General features: G+C 35.0%; 1 protein-coding gene and 1 pseudogene across 1 annotated transcript; both read right to left on the bottom strand.

The window, feature by feature from the left end:
• Window positions 1-3,028: 3,028 nt before the first annotated feature.
• On the bottom strand, window positions 3,029-4,332 carry LOC137719881 (tubulin-folding cofactor C-like; annotated as a pseudogene).
• Window positions 4,333-7,856: 3,524 nt separating this feature from the next.
• On the bottom strand, window positions 7,857-9,254 carry LOC137720609 (large ribosomal subunit protein uL29c). The gene is made up of 2 exons (XM_068459698.1): window positions 8,830-9,254; window positions 7,857-8,248 (listed from the first exon to the last, which is right to left on the bottom strand). The coding sequence occupies exons 1-2, from the start codon at window positions 9,172-9,174 to the stop codon at window positions 8,066-8,068; spliced, it is 528 nt and encodes a 175-aa protein (XP_068315799.1). The 5' UTR covers window positions 9,175-9,254; the 3' UTR covers window positions 7,857-8,065.
• Between the last annotated feature and the right edge of the window lie 9,955 nt (window positions 9,255-19,209).

Raw genomic sequence — 19,209 nt, forward strand, 5'->3', positions numbered from 1 at the left:
TTTCCCTTAAGAGAGAAAATCACACAATTCAATATATTATAATTAAAGTAAAAACAACAAAGTATTTAGGAAACAACTAGAAGTTAATTTCTTAATACCGTAACCCACAAGATTATTTAATTAAACTTGGCTAATAAAATATAATCAATTTATGAGCATGCACCGAAATTACTATCATAATCATGAATCATAAATCATGCTTCATATATAAAATGCAAATACCAATCAGTACTATAATGCAAATGCACGGCACAATATATGTCTTCGAATAGTCAATTAAAATATATATGTAGCACTATTGTAATCAACATATAGCAAATAAACCTAATTCTTGTCTTAAGTTGTTGGAAAAAGCTATGGAAAAATTGCTATATATTTTATTATAAACTATTAAATAACACACAATAGAATCTCTATAAATGCAAGAAAAACAAGGAATAGAAGAACCTTAAGAGATCGAGGCTAGAATTTGATTCTATAGCCTTAAGACAAGATTGCCCCTCAGTGGTGCCTCAAGGTTTGCGTTGACAAATGTCTCCTAGGATACAACGATCTTTCTCTTCGCGGAAGTAGCACTCCAATCCACAAAGAACAGCGAACTAAAAGTATTTAAAACTCTCTTTATTGAACATTAAACTACTCTAATTTCTATATGATTTCTGGATGCAAAATTATATCTAAATGCTTGACTTGGTGGTCTATTTATAGGCATTGACATGCCCCATTTTCAAAGATTGCGTCTGCTTTCCAAAAGACAAAGGATCCGTCTGCACAGAGGATGCGTCTGTTTCCAAAGCAAAAAGGATGCAACCTTTGTTTAAAGTTGCATCTGTTTCCAATAGACAAAGGCTGTGAACTTTGTTCAAACATACATAACCTTTGGGAAATCTGCCAGTCACACATTTCCATGACCATTTTCATAATAATATAAAATTAAAAGGTACAATTACATATTACAATTTATATAGGCAGTCGGTACAATTGCAGACTGCAACATATAGGTAGTTCATGACTAAACCACTTTTCCACTTTAATTTTCATTCACTTGAATATTTAATATTTTAAATATTAATAATACTAATATTTAAATTATTAAATTTCTAACATATTGTTGATCGGTGCTCAGTAGTTTCGGGATTGGTCAAGTATGATACAAACACCATTAGACTAACACTAACCTCCTAGATCTAAATAGTTGTGAACATGATGCAATGGAGACGCATGAGTTCTCTGTTGACTGCAAAATCTCAGGAATGTCTGTAATTTATCAGAAAGATCTGATCCTAAGTTTGTCACCTTAGAACGAAAGAGATCAGGGACTGTTCTATGGGGTGCCACCAATGCTGAAATAATAAGCTAGTTGTAGAAACTAGAAACTAAACAGCAATTTGAATAAGTATATGCCGAAGGGCTGGCAAAGTTTAAATGAAAATCCAAAAAAAGAACATATCACTTGAGCACTGTTTATGCAGTCCTAATCCTAGTGCAATAAGAGGCAAACGATATTATAATCACAAAGCATTCAATCCAAGGAGTATTGCGACTGAAAAATACCTAAATTCTCAGTCATGACATAATTAAGTTAATAGGAACTTTTATGCAATTCCCATATTGATGATGCTACGATTGCTAGTCTTCAATTCTTGTCTCGAACAAGAGACAAAGATGATATTTATTAGGTAGAACAGTCTAAACTTAAAATCCTGGAATATTTAGCAAGAAATTTGAGCACCAAAAGAATAACAAGTGTACTATCTAAATCTCAATCCAACAGCAAGAGACTTCATATTTGCAAACAGATGCAATATGTTCCTGAAACCAGCAGAGTAAAGAAGACCCCTTTACAGAAGGAAGTTAACTGACTCGAACAGGAACTCACAAGATGCGGACTACCATCAAGTCATTTTCACCATCTTAAGAGCACCAAAGCAAGTTCCCAGAGAAAGGGTTGTGATAGTGGGAAACATAAAAATCTCAATTGAAAACAATGAATTATTTTCCTAAACGAGAACCTTACAGAATCATAACGCAAGTACTTCACTTTCTACTCATGAAAACCAACTAAAAGTGGTCTATCAATTGAGAACTTTTTAAAAACAAAACGAAAGAAAGGGTTGATTTATTAAACATGAATACTTCTGAAATTGTTCATATTAAAAGAAAAGATTGTTTGATGCTAGGGTTAATTCTAAATTTAATCCCTAGCATTCTAAGAATGTAAAAATCAAACATAAATTGTAGATAGGTAGTCAATGCTAACAATCAAACATAAATTGTAGATCAAGCTACATGCACATCAAGTATGTAAAAATCTATCATATAAGTAGCACCATTTCAATGAGAACAAAATACAGAGACAGGAATTAATCCCAAGAAGGTGTCTGTAAAATAATTGAAAATGTTAAACGAATCATCTGAATTCTTTCCCCATTGCTAAACATCTACTTGTCATTTTGGGATTCAAACTACAACTTACCTATAGTTATCAGCTTACTGTGTCAAAAAAACAAAAGTTTATATAACTTGAGATCACTTTTACATTTCTATAATGTCAACCGATAACAACCCACACAACAGACACCGCAGATCATCAAACTCACAACCAAGGAAAATATCTTATATATCCAGGCCCCGCGAAAATAATGTATTTAAACAAGACATTTCAAATAAAAATCTCTAACTAAAGGTATATTGACTTCTTGATTGGGTATGAGCAATGAGATTGCCATATCTTTTCCACTACCCTTTCCAGAACCAATCTCATCCAACATGAGCTAGTTCCAAGTTCCCACAATTTCACATTGCAACATCATAATCATTTTGGCAGATAAACTGGAAACTAACTATGAATGTAAATTCATATAACTATAGGCTTAAGTAACAAGACACTAATCAGTGATCAGAATACGAGAGAAACCAATAGACTCAACATTTTCGTGATCCATATCCAAATTAACACCAAATACAACAAAAAATGTTACCTTTGTACTCCAAGCACAACCTAGTGACAAACAAAATGGATAACATACTAACTCTCCTTGGACTTTGAAATATCAACCAAACCAAGTCTCTCATTCTCTGGCAAAATAGACCAATTGGGCGACTAAACTGCCCGCAACCACAGGAAATCATCCACGTTGCTCCAACTCTCTGTCTCTTCGTCAAGACTGGCCTCCCTAAGCTCTTCCTCAATTCCTTTATAGAGAAAACAGTACGGCGCAAACCTCACCCCACAACTATCCTCAATTATTGGCCGGCTCATCACCCTCAGATAAAAATCACTCGTTTTGGCATTGTGAATCTGAATTTTATGTGAGGCCATCACAAAAACACACCTTTCAACACCATCAACCAAAACTGAACCCGTCACAGGGCCAGTATAAACCCTGTAACTCCTTAATATATGAACAAAAAGTGCTCTCAAGGAGCCCATGAGCCTCACCTCACAGGAATCAAGGTCCGAAATCGAAAACTCTCCCACTTCCAATCCCTTAAAATTATGCACCAAAATCTCTCCTTTCTTGTTCCAGAAACCCGGGGAATCTAGAACCCGGAAACCTGATTTCTTCTCAGGTTCCTACTCTTTCTCCTCCTCTTTGGGTTCGGCGATTGGGTTTTTTCTGGTGGGTTTGTTTCTGAAAGAGAATTTCTTTTTGGGTAACAACTCAATGCTCAAAACCTCGAGACTATGCCGCAAATCCGACGTCATCTTGAGCGAGGACCGAACTTCATAGGAGGGTAAGAAATACGAGTTCTCACCAACGAGCTTCTCGAGATCAGAGATGGAGGAGGAGATTTGGTCGAGGTGGGATTTGACTTCAATCCGATCAAAGAGCTGGCATTGGGCGCATTAGGACTCAATGAAGCTCTTGGAGTTGGAAAAGCAAGAGAGGAATGTTGATGTGGACTCGAATAAAGGGGAAGAGGATGAGTCGAACTCGGCGGATCGGCGGGTGAGTGAGTTGTCTAAACGAGTTTGGTGGCGGTTGGAGAGGCGGTCAAGCATTGATTGGTGCTTCTTTTGGAGGGATGGATCAGCTAGGAGGTTAGGGTTAGGGTTTGATGACATAGCTACTTCTTCATTTTCATTGATGGCAACAATGGGGTTGATTTGAGAAAGCGAAAATGTGAAGAATTTGAGAGAAAAACAAGGGAATTCGGTATTTGGGTTTAGCCAAATTAACTAAAGCCTTGCTTCATATGCCACGTTGTGGCACCATTCATCTTGAGAATTGATATCTTCATTTCACCTGGAGAATGAGAAACACCTCAAAATTAATTTTAAATATTTTTAATTTTCTCCAATATCTTAACACAACTATTTCACCAAACAATATTGCTTGTAACAAAGTCAAATAGTTAAAGATCATATCATTTTCTTCCTATTCTTCCTTGTTTCGTAATGAACAATATATCAAAAAGTCACCCAATCTTTTTAGCGACAAAATGATCACATAATTGTTGCTTACCTCCATACAATTCACATGTCTCAATTCTCAGACTCATAATGTTATAGCATACAAACTATTCTTCTTCTTCTTTGTCAAAAAATGCCAAAAGCAATCACATTTATCAATCAACACTTACCATGAACAACAACATGCCAACAAAAAATTGACTTGAAAAAAACCCCGTTGTCATATGTTTTATTATTTTGCTGATGTGATGTGCTCAAGGTAAATGGTTAGATTGGCCCAAGTGTTACGTTTTTCATGTATAAATTGATAATGTTGGTGGCAGTGTCACTCTTCTTGTATATACCAGATAAGCAAACAAAATCAACAAAAACCCAGAAAAGCATCTCCCAAATGTAATTATATGAATGCAAGAGGACTCGGCATCTTACTTGATAATAGTAGACTCGTGTCTATGATCCTGATGAACTCTTTACGTTACAAAAAAAAAAAAAAATCACTCTTTTTCTTTATATACAACTCAGACCAGCAAACACTATAACACAAGGAATCCAACTGAATCAGATGTAAAACAAATTCGAATATAATTTTCTAAATTCAAAATAAAAAGAATCTATTTTTTTTTGGAGCAAATGAAATTGCAGTCCCCATACAAAATTTCTAACTGTTAAATTGGATTAGACAAAATCATGAAATTTTTTTCAAAAGCCCAATTATATTAAATCACAATTTTGAAGCCGATTTTGACATGCAATAGGTCAATAAGGTATGAATCGTTTCAGACTAACCTAGATGGCGTGCGTCGGAGGAGTCATCCAATTACCATCGGAAAACTTGAATCCAAACCAAACTCCAAGGTTATAGGGAGATGTTGTTGATGTGAAATCCAACATGCAAAGGTTGAAGGAGAGGAACTTCAATTTGAAAGATCTGGAGCAGAGTGGCTGCTTGGTGAGGAGAAGTCACACCAAGTTAACAGAGGTAAAACAAGATGACGGCAAGGCAGGAAGAAATCGGGAGGAAAGAGATGAGTGTGGGGGCCTTTTTGTCTGTACAAAAACGTAATAATGCAAACTTAGTAGGGGTAAAACAGGAAGAAAATGAATTCCCTTGGCAAAATTTATACAAATGCGAAGGAGATCTATTCAAACTGGGACTTTTCAGGCTCTCCTTCATTTATTTTTTTGACACAACGTTTTATTACGTTAATATGAGAATTGTGTCCAAAAAGAATTTGTCCAAAAATTCTTTTAATAGAATCTCCTTAGTATTTGTCCAAAAATTTAAAATTTAAAAGAATATTCAAAAACTTTAAAATCACGTTGTAGTCAATTCGAATTTTAAAAGAGGATATTAAAAGATTTTGAAATTAGGTTGTAGCAAAAGTACGAATTTTTGTTTTTTTTTTTTTTTAACAAACGATATTACCTGTATTAAAAAAATGATAAAATTGGCTAAATCTCGTAATAAGCTAATCCTAGCAGTCTCTTGTTGCAAATAAATTATGCGGGTCAGCTGGCTGGCAAAGCCAATTAAATTTTGAATTTGATGTGATGGTTTTGTGGGAAACATATGTTGCTGACGAGGAGGAGGGGCATTCAACAAATCCATCAGGATAATTTTGATAAGAGCTTTGTCCAACAGTATTCACCATCCAACGACTAGAAACGAAAAGCTACAGAATGTTGCAGAGTTTTTCACACATTTACTCTGCACGGAAGCCCTTCCTTGGCACGTGTTAGCTTATATACGGATGACCTTCTCCTTTGTAGAGCTCTTGACAACTTGTATGAGTCGCGGAAGGGTTCTGGAAGTAGCTAAGTACTCAATTGCAGGTTCATAATAAGCTGAATACTGTTGGCTGGAAGGTAGAAAAATCAAGGGAACAGGCTACTTCACCCCATCTAATTGAACAAAGGACTATCTAACTACAACTTCACCCATCTAATTGAACAAAGAAAAATGATCGAGTATCATGTTTATATAGTTTTAGCAATGGTGATGGCGAGAAATCCTAAGAAATCCAAATGAAGTACACACAAATTCATAAAAATTTACAACAGAAATCCATATAAATCTATCAAAATCCATTAAAATCCTCTCAAATCCAAATTGACTAGATTTTATATGTTTCTCTAAATTCAAATTGTATTCAATCAGGATTCTAAGTGGTATATTCAATTGGGATTTGAGCAATTTTAATTCTTTTAATAAATTTAAGGGGATTTGATTAGGATTTTAAGTGATTCTTAAACTCAAAGTATATTTAATCAGCATTTTAGGATAGTTTATTAAATCGTTAGAATTCTGGGTGTATTCAATTAGAATTGTAAAGAAGTTTAAAACATTCCAGATGTATTGAATTAGAAATTGATTTTAAAAAATTTTAAAAAGTTGACGAATTCGAGAGAATTAGAGAGACTTCGTAGTGTATTTTAAGCATCCACAAATTTCACATCTCTCACCCATGAGATTTTGAAGGAATTGAGTCAAAGTTGTACATGGAATCTCAAATCAATTAAACTCCATAATAATCTATGGATTTATAAATCCATTAAAATATCTCAAACCAATTGAATACACCTTCCTGAGATAGTTTATTAATTCTTAAAAATCCGAGTTTATTTAATTAGTATTTTAAAAAAGTTTATAAAATTCTAAGTTTGTTCCATTAGGAATTAATTTGACAGAATTTTTAAAAATTGAGGAATTCAAGGAAATTTGAGAGATTTCGTAATATATTTTAAGCATTCACAAATATCATCTCTCATTTGAGACTTTGAAAGAACTGAATCAAATTTACATGAATTTTTACAAATTAATTAAACTCCATCAAAATCCATAGAGTTATAAATCTATTAATATCCCAATTGCATTCTCCCGTTAGATTGATTTGCGAAGAAAAAAAATATTGTCAATCTAATTTGTATGAAGAAAAAAAATATATATAATTTGGCTACCACACTATATAATTTCACTTCAAAATAGTCAGTTACACTAATCTAGCTCATTTACTGCGTTAGGGCGAGGTGTAGGACGATTGACTTTGGAGTGCCAATAACAACTCTTTAAGCTACATATGCAATTGTAATTTGCTAACCTCCAACCATATCAATGGATGAACCCAGCACTTTGGACTCCATGCCATGCCATGCCATGCCTTCTGCAGAAACATGTCTGAATTTTCCATTGTGAACTCTAACAGTTGCAATAATCAACATAACTTTGTGTGAAGTTAACATTAAGTAAAAAAAGTACAACCTAATCGTACCCACAACAGATTAATTCGCACATTTACGTTATCTGATTTGATTTCGATCAGCCGGATCAGCTTGCTTTCGAGTTCGAGGAAAGCGTTCTTATATGACTAAACAGAGCTTCATAGAAATTGTAGCAATACTCCGTAAGCCGGTGTATTAATCTTGATGGGAAAACCAGACGCATGCAATTCAACATTTAAATCGTTAAAAAGAAGTTTACAAATTTTGACGTCGACCGGATTTGATCATGTTATACTACAACAGATCATGTTATAAACAAACAAATTGCCTGAAACAGAATTTGAACAATGATTTAAACCAACAAAATTCGACATTTCTAATTTTCAAGGGTAGACTAGAACATGGTACTTGCCGAATACTGCATATGGCTCATGCAGATGCAGCCTTCTCAGCAGCTTCTGCAGCTGCTTCTTCCTCTTGCAACTTCTTCAACGACGGAGGCGGTCTAACAACAATGCTTTTCTTCCATTGTCGATCGAACTTTCTTGATAGCCTCTTACCAATTCCCTCCTCAATTTCTCTTTCCCGTTTAACAGTAAGCAGGCGAGCAATCTACGATTGAAAAGCGACTTCACATAAGTAGAGCAACAACCCCAAAAACTCACATTTGCACACAAGGATAGCAAACAAGTAACGGAATTCTAATAAACAAGCAATCTCTACTCAGATGGCAGTGCATTGATGAGTTGAAAAATGGTGTGGGAATGCAGTTTGCTTCTTGATGGAATGCAGTTTGTTTCTTGATGGAACCGTTACACATGTTCATATATGATATTCTCTCTTTTGGTTGCATATAACAACAGGGGTTTCACTGACGCACGCCCCCGATGGATGAAATGAAGGGACTCATTCGAAGGTGAACGTACTAAGTAAATGCATGTACCGTAGTCAAGTCGGAACTAGATCTCAATTTACCCTTTTCTAAATAATGGGGATGCTTACTTTACTCACTGTGAAATGGAATTTGGAAATCCAATTTCATCTAATCGGAAAGTTCTAACTTCCTTCCCCATCATTTTCTCTCTGAACAAGCATAATAATTTTCGCAGAAATTAAGGAAACTAAAGCCCACGTTTCATAATTTCATTCAATTTATGACAAATAATTTCGAAGAAAATGAAAAAGATAATTACCCTTTTGCGCATTCGACGGAACTCGCTGGAAGTGAACTCGTTGCGAGCCGATTTCTGGAGGCGAAGCATGAAGAGCTCTCCTTTGAGGTCGACCACCTCCTCGTTGATTTCTTCGGTGGTTTTGGTCCTGATTTCCTTCATTTCTTCCTCTCTCTTGGCCATCATCACAACCGAAGACGACGGCGAGCACGGCCTCCGAGATGACTCCGTCGGAAGACGAACGCCGATGTTTGGGCAAAGGCGTTGGACTCGCATGCCATTGAAGGAGGACTTGGAGACTGGCGACAGCAGCTTTGAGGGAAATGTAACCGTTGAAGGTGGAGCTATGGAGATTGCGCCCAACATCCTTTTTCCGTTTCTGTCTTTCCACCACTTCCGTGCTTATGGGGTTTTGGGATGCAGATAAGGATTTCTTATCCCTTTTTTCTTTTTTCTTTTTTTTTTTTTAATTTTTTTTTTTTTTGGGTAAGCAAGCTTTTTATTACACACCAAAAAGCAATACATACAAATACATAACCCATGGCCCAAACCTAACTTATAAACAAACAAAAAGGGCCAAACAAACAAACTACAAAAAGGACCAATCAACAGTTGCGGCCCAAAAAGCAAAACACAACAACAGCAACTAGAAAGTTTTTCTGTTACCGTGGTCGTTATAGAGATTGCCGGTCCGCTCAAGGATGCAGATAAGGATTTGAAAAATTTTATTCGAGCTCATATAATTTATTCCTATACTCAATTTACTTCCTACACCTATATTATTTTTAACCAAACTATCTATATCTCTTTAAACTCAAATTCATTACCCAATCTACCCTCACAAATTAACCCAATTCAATATGCAACTTATATTTACACCCATTCAAAATAAAAACTCACGTAAATTCATTAAACTTTTAAATTTAGTGGCCGAAATATTTTCTTATGCAGTAACGTAGATGGGAATGATTTCCCATGCATCGAGCGATATTATCAATCAAAATAGCCTTTTGGATTATTTGTCTCAGCGCAGTAGATCCTCAGGACCAAATGTTGTAGAGTTCAACAATTTTAAAGTGGGGAGCCACCTTTATTTGAAAATAATGGTTCAACCTGTACTAGTAACAAGATGTTTGGTTCTGATGAAACCTCTGAAACTCTATCTCCAATAGTAAAGGAGCCAGGGAAGTATGAGCTTCACTCTTAGAATACCAGCTAGAGGTGCATGATGACATGACTAAGTGAATGTTGCTCTTGCAAAGGTGAAGGATAAAACAAAATTTTCCCAGAAATATATGCAGCACTTTCAGAAGCATTTTATCATTGGGCATCCATTCTTCGTCAGACATGCATGTACTTTTTAAATAATTACCATTCTAGCTAACTAAATTTGGTTTTGTCAAAAACTGTTTCATCATATATAGAAAATTAGAATGTTACAAGCAACTGTACCAAATTTACAAAACAAAAAAAATATATAACTTAGTTTTAGGATTCAAAACTTCAACGTCCCACTAAAGCTTGTTTTTCTCTATGACAACTCTTAGGGTTTTAGTCAAAATGAACGGAGGATAAAGATTGTATGAGGGTAGACTTTGATTATTGAGTGTGGATTTATTGATAAATTGTAGTTTTATGGTTAATTTCATCTTTAATGATAATTATGCAATAGGCTACAAAAGACAATTTACATTTACAATTTAAGTTCGGTGTATGTTATATGGATTCAAATAAACTTTTCGTAAAGATTTCTTATACCAATGTCTATAAAATTACACTTATTACACTATTAAGTAAGCTAGGTGATTTTCACGTTTCATTTTTAACTTTTACATGTCCTTTTTATTTGTGGTCATTAAATAAACAAAACAACATATTGTACATGTACATATTTCTTAAACAAAATATTTGTTTGCCCTAAACATCTCAATGATTTGTTAAAGTACATATTTGTTTTGAAACTATTGTTTGTACCATATTTCACCAACCCGAAACTACTAGACACTGATCAATTGTATACATTTGAAGACTTACTAAAGAGTTTGTGTTGAGGCACTCTGTCGAAGCACATGAGTTTCTTTCCAATTAGGAGACCAATCACAAGGTGACACATGTCAATACTAGAGTCTCACATCAACCGCAAATGACAATAGAGGACTCTTCTCAATTTTAAAAGGAGATCACTCTTCCATAATTAAGTTTCTTCAAATCTAAGATTCCTTAATCGATATTTAGATATTATTAATGATGATTATGCTTAAACCTCAGTATCATGTAAACTCTTACATAAATGAAAACTTCTCTACCTTCGTGAATGTAGCCCAACTTAAGGTGAACTGCTTATGCCTTGTGTTTATTTCCTTATCCCTTATTTCTCTACCGACTATCTGCACTAGGTTTCCGAAGCAACCTTTCAAAGATCAACTCATTGACACTTTACATTGATTCGAAGTTAACTTTTATCTAAAAAAATATATTTCATTTAGAGAAAGATGACAAAGTAAAGATAAAAGGTTAGTGAAAAATATTTCAGTACTGTGGTATGGTGCTATTCCTCTTCACTTGGAAGTGAGAGATCTTAGGTTCAAATCTCGTGGATGGCAAATTCGATACCAAATTAGGTTGCTCATTGTGTGGCTTAACCGAACTCCCCCTACCCTTAGTGTAAAAATATCGATGTACTAAAAAAAAAAAAAAAAAAAGGTTATTTGTGATAGAAAATATTAAAGTACAATTTTGCCTAGTTTATTTGAGTGATAAATACGAGGCAATTATATAGGCAACATATCACGTCAGCTACTATCGTGGTACCATTTTGTCATTTTGTTTGCGCTTACAATTTAAGATGCTCTTAATAGTTAAGAACCAATCATTGATAAAAATTATTTTAAAAGTACTGTATAATAGATGAAAACTGTTTTAGAACCAATTATTTATCTTTTAGTTGAGTGGTAATCAAGTCTTTTTACATCATTTTTTCTTGAATAATAAAATAAATTCAATTCAATTTAATTCATGAAAAATAAAATCAAGTCTTTTTACATCACTTTTGGTGAAATCTGTTTAGCTGATACCGCCTCCATTACAAAGATTTTCAATCCGCTCAAGGATGCAGATAAGGATTTGGAAATTTTTATTCGAACTGATATAACTTATCTCTACACTCAGCTTACTCTCTACACCTATATTATTTTTACCAAAGATCAATATCTCTTTAAATCCAAATTTATTACCCAATCTACCCTCACAGATTAACTCAATTCAATAAATAATTGATATTTACACCCATACAAAATAAAAAGTGGGGTAAATTTATTTAACTTTTAAACTTAGTGGGCTGAAATATTTTTTTATGCAGTAACGTTCGTGGGAAGGATTTCTCATGTACCAAGTGATATTATCAATCAAAATAACCTTTTGGATTATTTGTCTCAGTGCAGTAGATCCTCAAGACCAAATGCCGTAGAGTTCAACAACTTTAAAGCGGGGAGCCACCATTATTTGAAAATGATGGTTCAACCTGTACTAGTAACAAGATGTTTGGTTCTGTTGAAACCTCTGAAACTCTATCTCCAATAGTAAAGGAGCCAAGGGAAGTAGGAACTTCACTTGTAGAATACCAGCTAGAGGTGCATAATGACATGACTAAGTGAATGTTGTTCTTGCAAAGGTGAAGGATAAAAAAAAAATTCCCTTCTAACAGAAAGATATGCAGCATTTTCAGAAGCATTTTATCATTGGGCATCTGTTCTTCGTCAATATGAATGTACTTTTCAAATAATTACCATTCTAGCTGAATAAATTTGGTTTCGTCGAAAACTGTAACAACATATATAATTTTAAATTTATTTGGAGAAAATTAGAATGTTACAAGCAACTGTATCAAATTTACAAAAAAAAAAAAAAATATATATATATAACTAACTTTGTTCGAGGATTCAAAACTTCAAAAGCATCACCCATCGCTCAACTAAAGCTTGACTTTCTCTATCAGAGCTCTTAGGCCTTGTTTGGCAGATCATATGAGGGATCAGACATGACCACTAGTACGGACCCGACCATTTGGTGTCCTCTCGTATAAATAGTCACCAGATTAATTTAATCAGTTTGCTTGTTTAGTCGGGTATACACCTTCTTAATAAACCCTTCCAAAAGAAGTGGATTATTAGTCTGGTTCCCTTTCCTCTCTCTCGCACTTCATTCTCTATGACACCTCCTTACGTCGTCGTCCCTCTCGCCGTCATCATCTCCTATAGCCGTCGTCGTTCTTCTTGTCGCCTCCTCTCGCCGACGTCGATCTGCCCGTCGCTTTCTCTCGTCGTCGCTACTCTCTTCATCGTTGCTCTCCTTGTCGCGCCAAGCACCGTACAAAGAGAGTTTCATTCTCATTTACAACAATCGAATTCGAATTGGGTTTTTCTAATCTGTACTGGGTTTATTTTGAAATCATAGCTGAGAATTTGAATTGGGTTCTCCCCATCAAATTTGAATTGGATAATTTTGCTGGACATTCTTTCTGACGAATTGATCTCTGCTGGTCATTATGTTAGTGATGGTGGGTTACTGGTATGTGCCCTTGAAAAGGCATTTTCTGGGAATTGTGGCATTACTTTGGACTTGACTTCACATGGGAAAAGCCTATTCCAAACGCTTTTTGCTGAAGAACTTGGTATGGTTATTGAGGTAAGCCAGAATAATTTAGATTTGGTGTTGGAAAAACTGTGCAGTAACAATATTTTGGCTAAGATTATTGGTCAAGTTAGTGCCACACCCTCAGTAGAGTTAAAGGTGATATGGGTTTATTTTGGAATCTTGGTTGAGAATGATGATAGAACTTGGAAATTAGGAAAATTTTCATCTGGGCAATTTTTTTATTTTGTTTGAAATTAGATTTGCTTAATTTGGGGCTTTTTAATTTGCTTTTTATTTTGAAGTTTAGGATTTGAAAAGTATTTGGGTTTTTAGATAATTACATTGAATTCATATTCAATACCGTATAAATAATACGATTATTAATCCGATACTACACCAAATGTCCGACTAATTTAGTTAGTACTATCCGATGACTATTTATCATATCTGATGAAAATAGTCAGTATAGTTCGAGTTGCCAAACGAGGCTTTAGGGTTTTCGTCAAAATGAATGGAGGATAAAAATTGTATGAGGGTAGAATTTGATTATTAGATGTGAATTTATTGATAAATTGTAGTTTTATGGTTAATATCATGTTGTACCTGATAATAATTATGTAATAGGTTACAAAAGACAATTTATATTTAAAATTTAAGTTAGGTGTAGAGAGGTTGTATGGGTTCAAATAAACTTTCCCTAAAGATTTCTTATACCTATGTCTACACTTATTACACTGTTAAGTAAGCGAGGTGATTTTCACGTTTCATTTTTAACTTTTTACATGTTCTTTTTATTTGTGGTTATTAAATAAATCAAATGAAAACAACATATCGTACATGTACATATTTCTTAAACAAAATATTTGTTTCACCATCTCAATGATTTGTTAAAGTACACATTTGTTTTGAAATTATTGATTGTACCATAGTTCACCAACCCGAAACTACTAGATATCGATTAATTGTATACGTTCGAAGACTTACTAAAGAGTTTGGGTTGATGCATCTCTGTCAAAGCACATGAGTTTCTTTCTAATTAGGAAACCAATCACAAAGCGACACGACATCAACCGCAAATGACAATAGAGGACTCTTCTCAATTTTAAAAGGAGACCACTCTTCCATAATTAAGTTTCTTCAAACCTAAGATTCCTTAATCGATATTTAGATCTTATTAATCATGATTATGTTTAAACCTTAGTATCATATAAACTCTTACATAAACGAAAACTTCTCTACCTTCGTGGATGTAGCCCAACTTAAGGTGAACTACTTATGCCTTGTGTTTGTTTCCTTATCCCTTATTTCTCTGCCGACTATCTTCATTAGGTGACCGAAGCAACCTTGTAAAGATCACTCCTTAACACTTTACGTTCATTCAAAGTTAACTTTTACCTAAAAAAAAATATTTCATTTAGAGAAAGATGACAAAGTAAAGATAAGGTTAGTGGTGATAGAAAATATTAGGGTGCATTTGTTGCATCGGACTATCACAGACTCAACTAGCTATAGGGACTAAGTTGGACTAGCTTAACATGGACTAAGCAGTATAAGAATAATGAAGCGTTTGGTGCAGTGCCGAACTAGCAAGTAGACTAAAATATTTTTGGAATTTGATATTTTTTATACCAACCTTTTCTCTCTCTCACATTTAGCACACATTCTTTATGTAGAATGTTGAGCACAGAACCAAAAAGTCCAACTCAAACCCAGAATCAATACGCTGAACGTGGAAATACCATAGTTGTGAGCTTGTCTCTCCAGTAAAATCCAATTGTAAATATTCAAAATCAAATCATCTCTCTAATAAAACCATTTCTAAATATTCAAAACCAAAACACAAAAATCAAAATCCTAAAAATTATCTTTCTATAATCGAGTTCCGTCGCCCTGCACCTCTCTCTCTCTTTCTAAAATTTGCAGATTCTGTTTTTCTTTTTTATCCAGAAAAAAGGCCAAAGATATAAACCATTTCAACTTCATCAAAATATATTTCAACTCCAATAGATTTCATCTGGAATTTGAAATAACATGCGCTCATATATATAAAAGTCAGAGAGAGAATTTCAACTTCTTCCTTTTCTCTCTAGTTCAATATTAATGAAAGCTCTACACACATCAATGGCGAATTTAGCAAAGAAACAATTTTGCAATCCAAAATTGACCAAACCATTGTCAAATTTAAGCTAAACAATCATCATATCATCAAAACTTAAAATAAAAATTAAAAAAAAAAAAAAAACCATTACCCACTAAAAATGAATCAAAACAATTTTTGGATCCTCATTAGCCCACCCTCCTCTCCCCCCCCTCTCGGGGGTGTCATAGCCTTTTTGGGCTTCCCAGGACCCAGATCTGGCCGACCCTAGACAACGCAGACGATGAGGTAATGGTTGGAGATGAAGTAGTTGATGAGTTCGGCATCGGAAATGACGTCGTGCCTAATGCCTTTGCTGTTGAAATCAAGGTTGAGGAGGTGAATCGAGCAAGACGATGCGATGTGCCATCGCAATCAAGGTTGAGGAGGTGAATCAAGTAGAATGAAGCGAAGTTCTTAGCTAATCCCGTGGTTTTTGGGGGGACTCGTGAAAACCGATTAGCGATGTCTCTAGTGAAAGTGAGTCCTGATTAATCTCATTAACACTAGTCCCTCAAGGAAATAAACACTGGACTAGACTAATATTTAATCTAGTCTAGTCCAATGAAAGCTAAGACGGGCAAACAAGCACCCCCTTAAAGTATAATTTTGCCTAGTCTATTTGAGTGATAAATACGAGACAATGAAATAGGCAACATACCACGTCAGCTATTATGGTACCATTTTGTCATTTTGTTTGCGCATACAATTTAAGATGCTCTTAGTAGTTTGGAATCAATCATTGAAAAATTATTTGAAAAGTACTTTATAACAAATGAAAACGGTTTTGGGGAAAACAGTTTTGGAACCAATCATTTATCTTTTAGTTGAGTGGTAATCAAGTCTTTTTACATCACTTTTTTCTTGAATAATGAAATAAAATAAATTCAATTTAATTAATAAAAAATAAAATCAATTCAATTTAGATCCTGTTGTAAAATCGATGGTGTGTGTAGTGGAATAAATAAAACAAGACACAAAATTTACAAGGTTCCTCTATAGTCAGTGTGACTGGAGTACGTCCTCGGGGCAGCGGTGGTGCTTTCATTATAATTTAGAATAATAAAAGTACAAAATAACTCTCTCTATTATCCCCTCTCCTCTTCCTCTCTTTTCTCTCTTCCTCTTCTTCTCTTTTCTCTCTTCCTCTTTCTTTTTTTCACACAACTCTTCCGTGAACCTCTTCTTCATTCATTTTATAAGCAAAGAACACTATTTACTTTACAAATTTTCCACAAATGAATAGTGAAAATAATGTGAATCAATAGTAACAAATTATTCTTGTGGGCCATCCACATATTATTCACAACATTCCCCCTTGGATGACCACAAGTCTTCAATTAACTCGTTAAAATCTTGATCTGTTTTGGATGCTCCCCCTGATGAGTATCTCCCCTTGATTTCAAATCATTTAGGCTGATCACTGATCATTCTGCCTCAGTCTCTTAGCGAGAAGAGTTGCCGAAAGAGGTGCTTTACTTGTTGTTAAGTTTCCACAGACTTGTTCTTGAACTGTGCTGGAGGGTCTCCTGATTTCCTCCAAATGTCTGAATTTACTTCTTTTATCTAGAGCTGAATTTTATTCAAGGGTAATGGACACTTGATCTTGAATTAGACTTGTGATTTCTTCAAGGACCTTTGAGGCTTGATCTTGAATGAAATTAGACCATGAGGAGTTTCACATGGCAAGTGATCTTCGGCTTTGTCGGGGATGAATCAGCACGTGTTTGTTGCACTTGTCTCCACATGCTTCAATGTATCATTTTCACTTGCCTTACTTGTTCCCTTTGCAAAAGTGGTATTTTCCCTATGCAGGTTTGGCATCTTCTCTTGTAGTATTTGTCTTTTGATGCAGGAGTGGAATGCAAACCTTGCATTTGATTGGTCCTTCACTTCTTGGTGACTCATCCATGCGTGGCAACTTCAGTGTAAAAAGTCAACAATGGGCTAATTATTCTGCGGTGTTGATGACTTGAGACCCAGCTCCATCAGCAGTTAAAGATGAGTACTCGAGAGTAATTCTAGGTAAGCAATTAGGAAAGGTTCCAGGCAGTCGGTTCCTTACCGTATGTTTGAGTAGAGGTTCCGACATATTGCTTTCTTTATCCTTGTCTTTGCACATAAGAACAAGGACAAAGGAAAAGACATGGAGATTGCATGATATGAGATATTCTTGCTCTCGTCCTTGATGATATGAGATAATCTTGCTCTGGTGTGACTGGTTTTGAAGAGGTATTCTCGGAGAGGAAGAAAACTGGGTTAACGAGATGCTTTGTTGAAGATGCATTCTCGAAGATGAGGAAGAGTTAGGTATTCTTGCAAGTTTACCTTGTTATGGAGAATGAAGGTCGACATATATAGAGATTTTTCAATAGCAAGTAGTGGTGATGTGCCTTTACTCTTGTCAGCAACTGTAGTGTAATTAGAACAGTAAGATTTACACGTTTTTAACTTTGTCAGAGATCTTTGACAAAATTGCATGTGATATCCGAAAAAGCTGAGATTGCATCTGAAAAATGCCAACAAACTTTATTCAGGAAAATTTGGCTTTTGAAATTCGGAGAGCGATGCCTCTTCGATCTTTGAACGAGTGGCTATGTTGCTTCTTCTTTTATAGAGACATCAATTGTGTTCAAGAGTATGCTCAGAAAGTTGCTGCCTGTAGAAATTTTCCCCTTCTTGCACTTCTGAGATTTTATTTGACCTCGTTTTTCTTTCATCATTTCCGAAAAATGGCTTGCCCATCTAACATTTGCTTATATTTGAGTCTTAGGAGTAATACAGACGAGCAGCGTCAGGATAATTTATGGCTCCCGTCCTTCTTATCTTCTAATGGTCCTCTTACGGTTAGAGACTCTGTGATGAAGAATAACATAATCGCTACTATGGTAGATAGGAATCTTCTCACTCCAAATGATAATAGAATCCTTTCAAAACGGTTTGATGAGTCGGTCGTTCAAGACTCCTTGGCTTTCAATGTTCAATGTACGGGTTCTGTATCCAATATGGGCCAACGCCTACTTGCTCAAACTCACCAAGTTGAATCATTGATGGCTGAGGTGGCAAGTCTTAAACAAGAGATCAGAGGGCTCAAGCACGAGAATAGAGTGTTAAATGTGCTTGCCAATAATTACTCGACGAGCATGAAAAGAGATCTCGACCAACTACAGGAATCCAAAAGTCAGATTCAAAGTGATCACCAGAGGTTTGTTACTAGATTCCGAAGGCAACTGATGCCTTCCCCTTCTGGTGTTTTGCCAACTACTGGGGTGCCACATGATCAATCTCCAGTGCCTTCTCCTTCTGGTGTATTATCGAGTACTGAGGCCTCACATGAGCAACATTTGTGAAGGCTTCATCCTGTTTGTTTGTTTTAACTCATGTGTATGCACATATCTGTAATTTCTCAGAGATATTAATAGATAAGTTTTATTTCATTCAATATATTGTGCCAAATACAATAAACATATACTTCACTAATATGTGGTACTTCTGGACTAAATATCAATTTATCTTTACCCTCACGAAGATAAATCATCATTCTTAGTGTCTAAATCATTTGAGTATTCAACTCATAATCTTCAATCCATATGATTCTTTAATATCATAAACATCATGGATAAGATTCGTGT

The sequence above is a fragment of the Pyrus communis genome, chromosome 16, assembly GCF_963583255.1.
Source record: "Pyrus communis chromosome 16, drPyrComm1.1, whole genome shotgun sequence".
NCBI classification, from domain to species: domain Eukaryota; kingdom Viridiplantae; phylum Streptophyta; class Magnoliopsida; order Rosales; family Rosaceae; genus Pyrus; species Pyrus communis.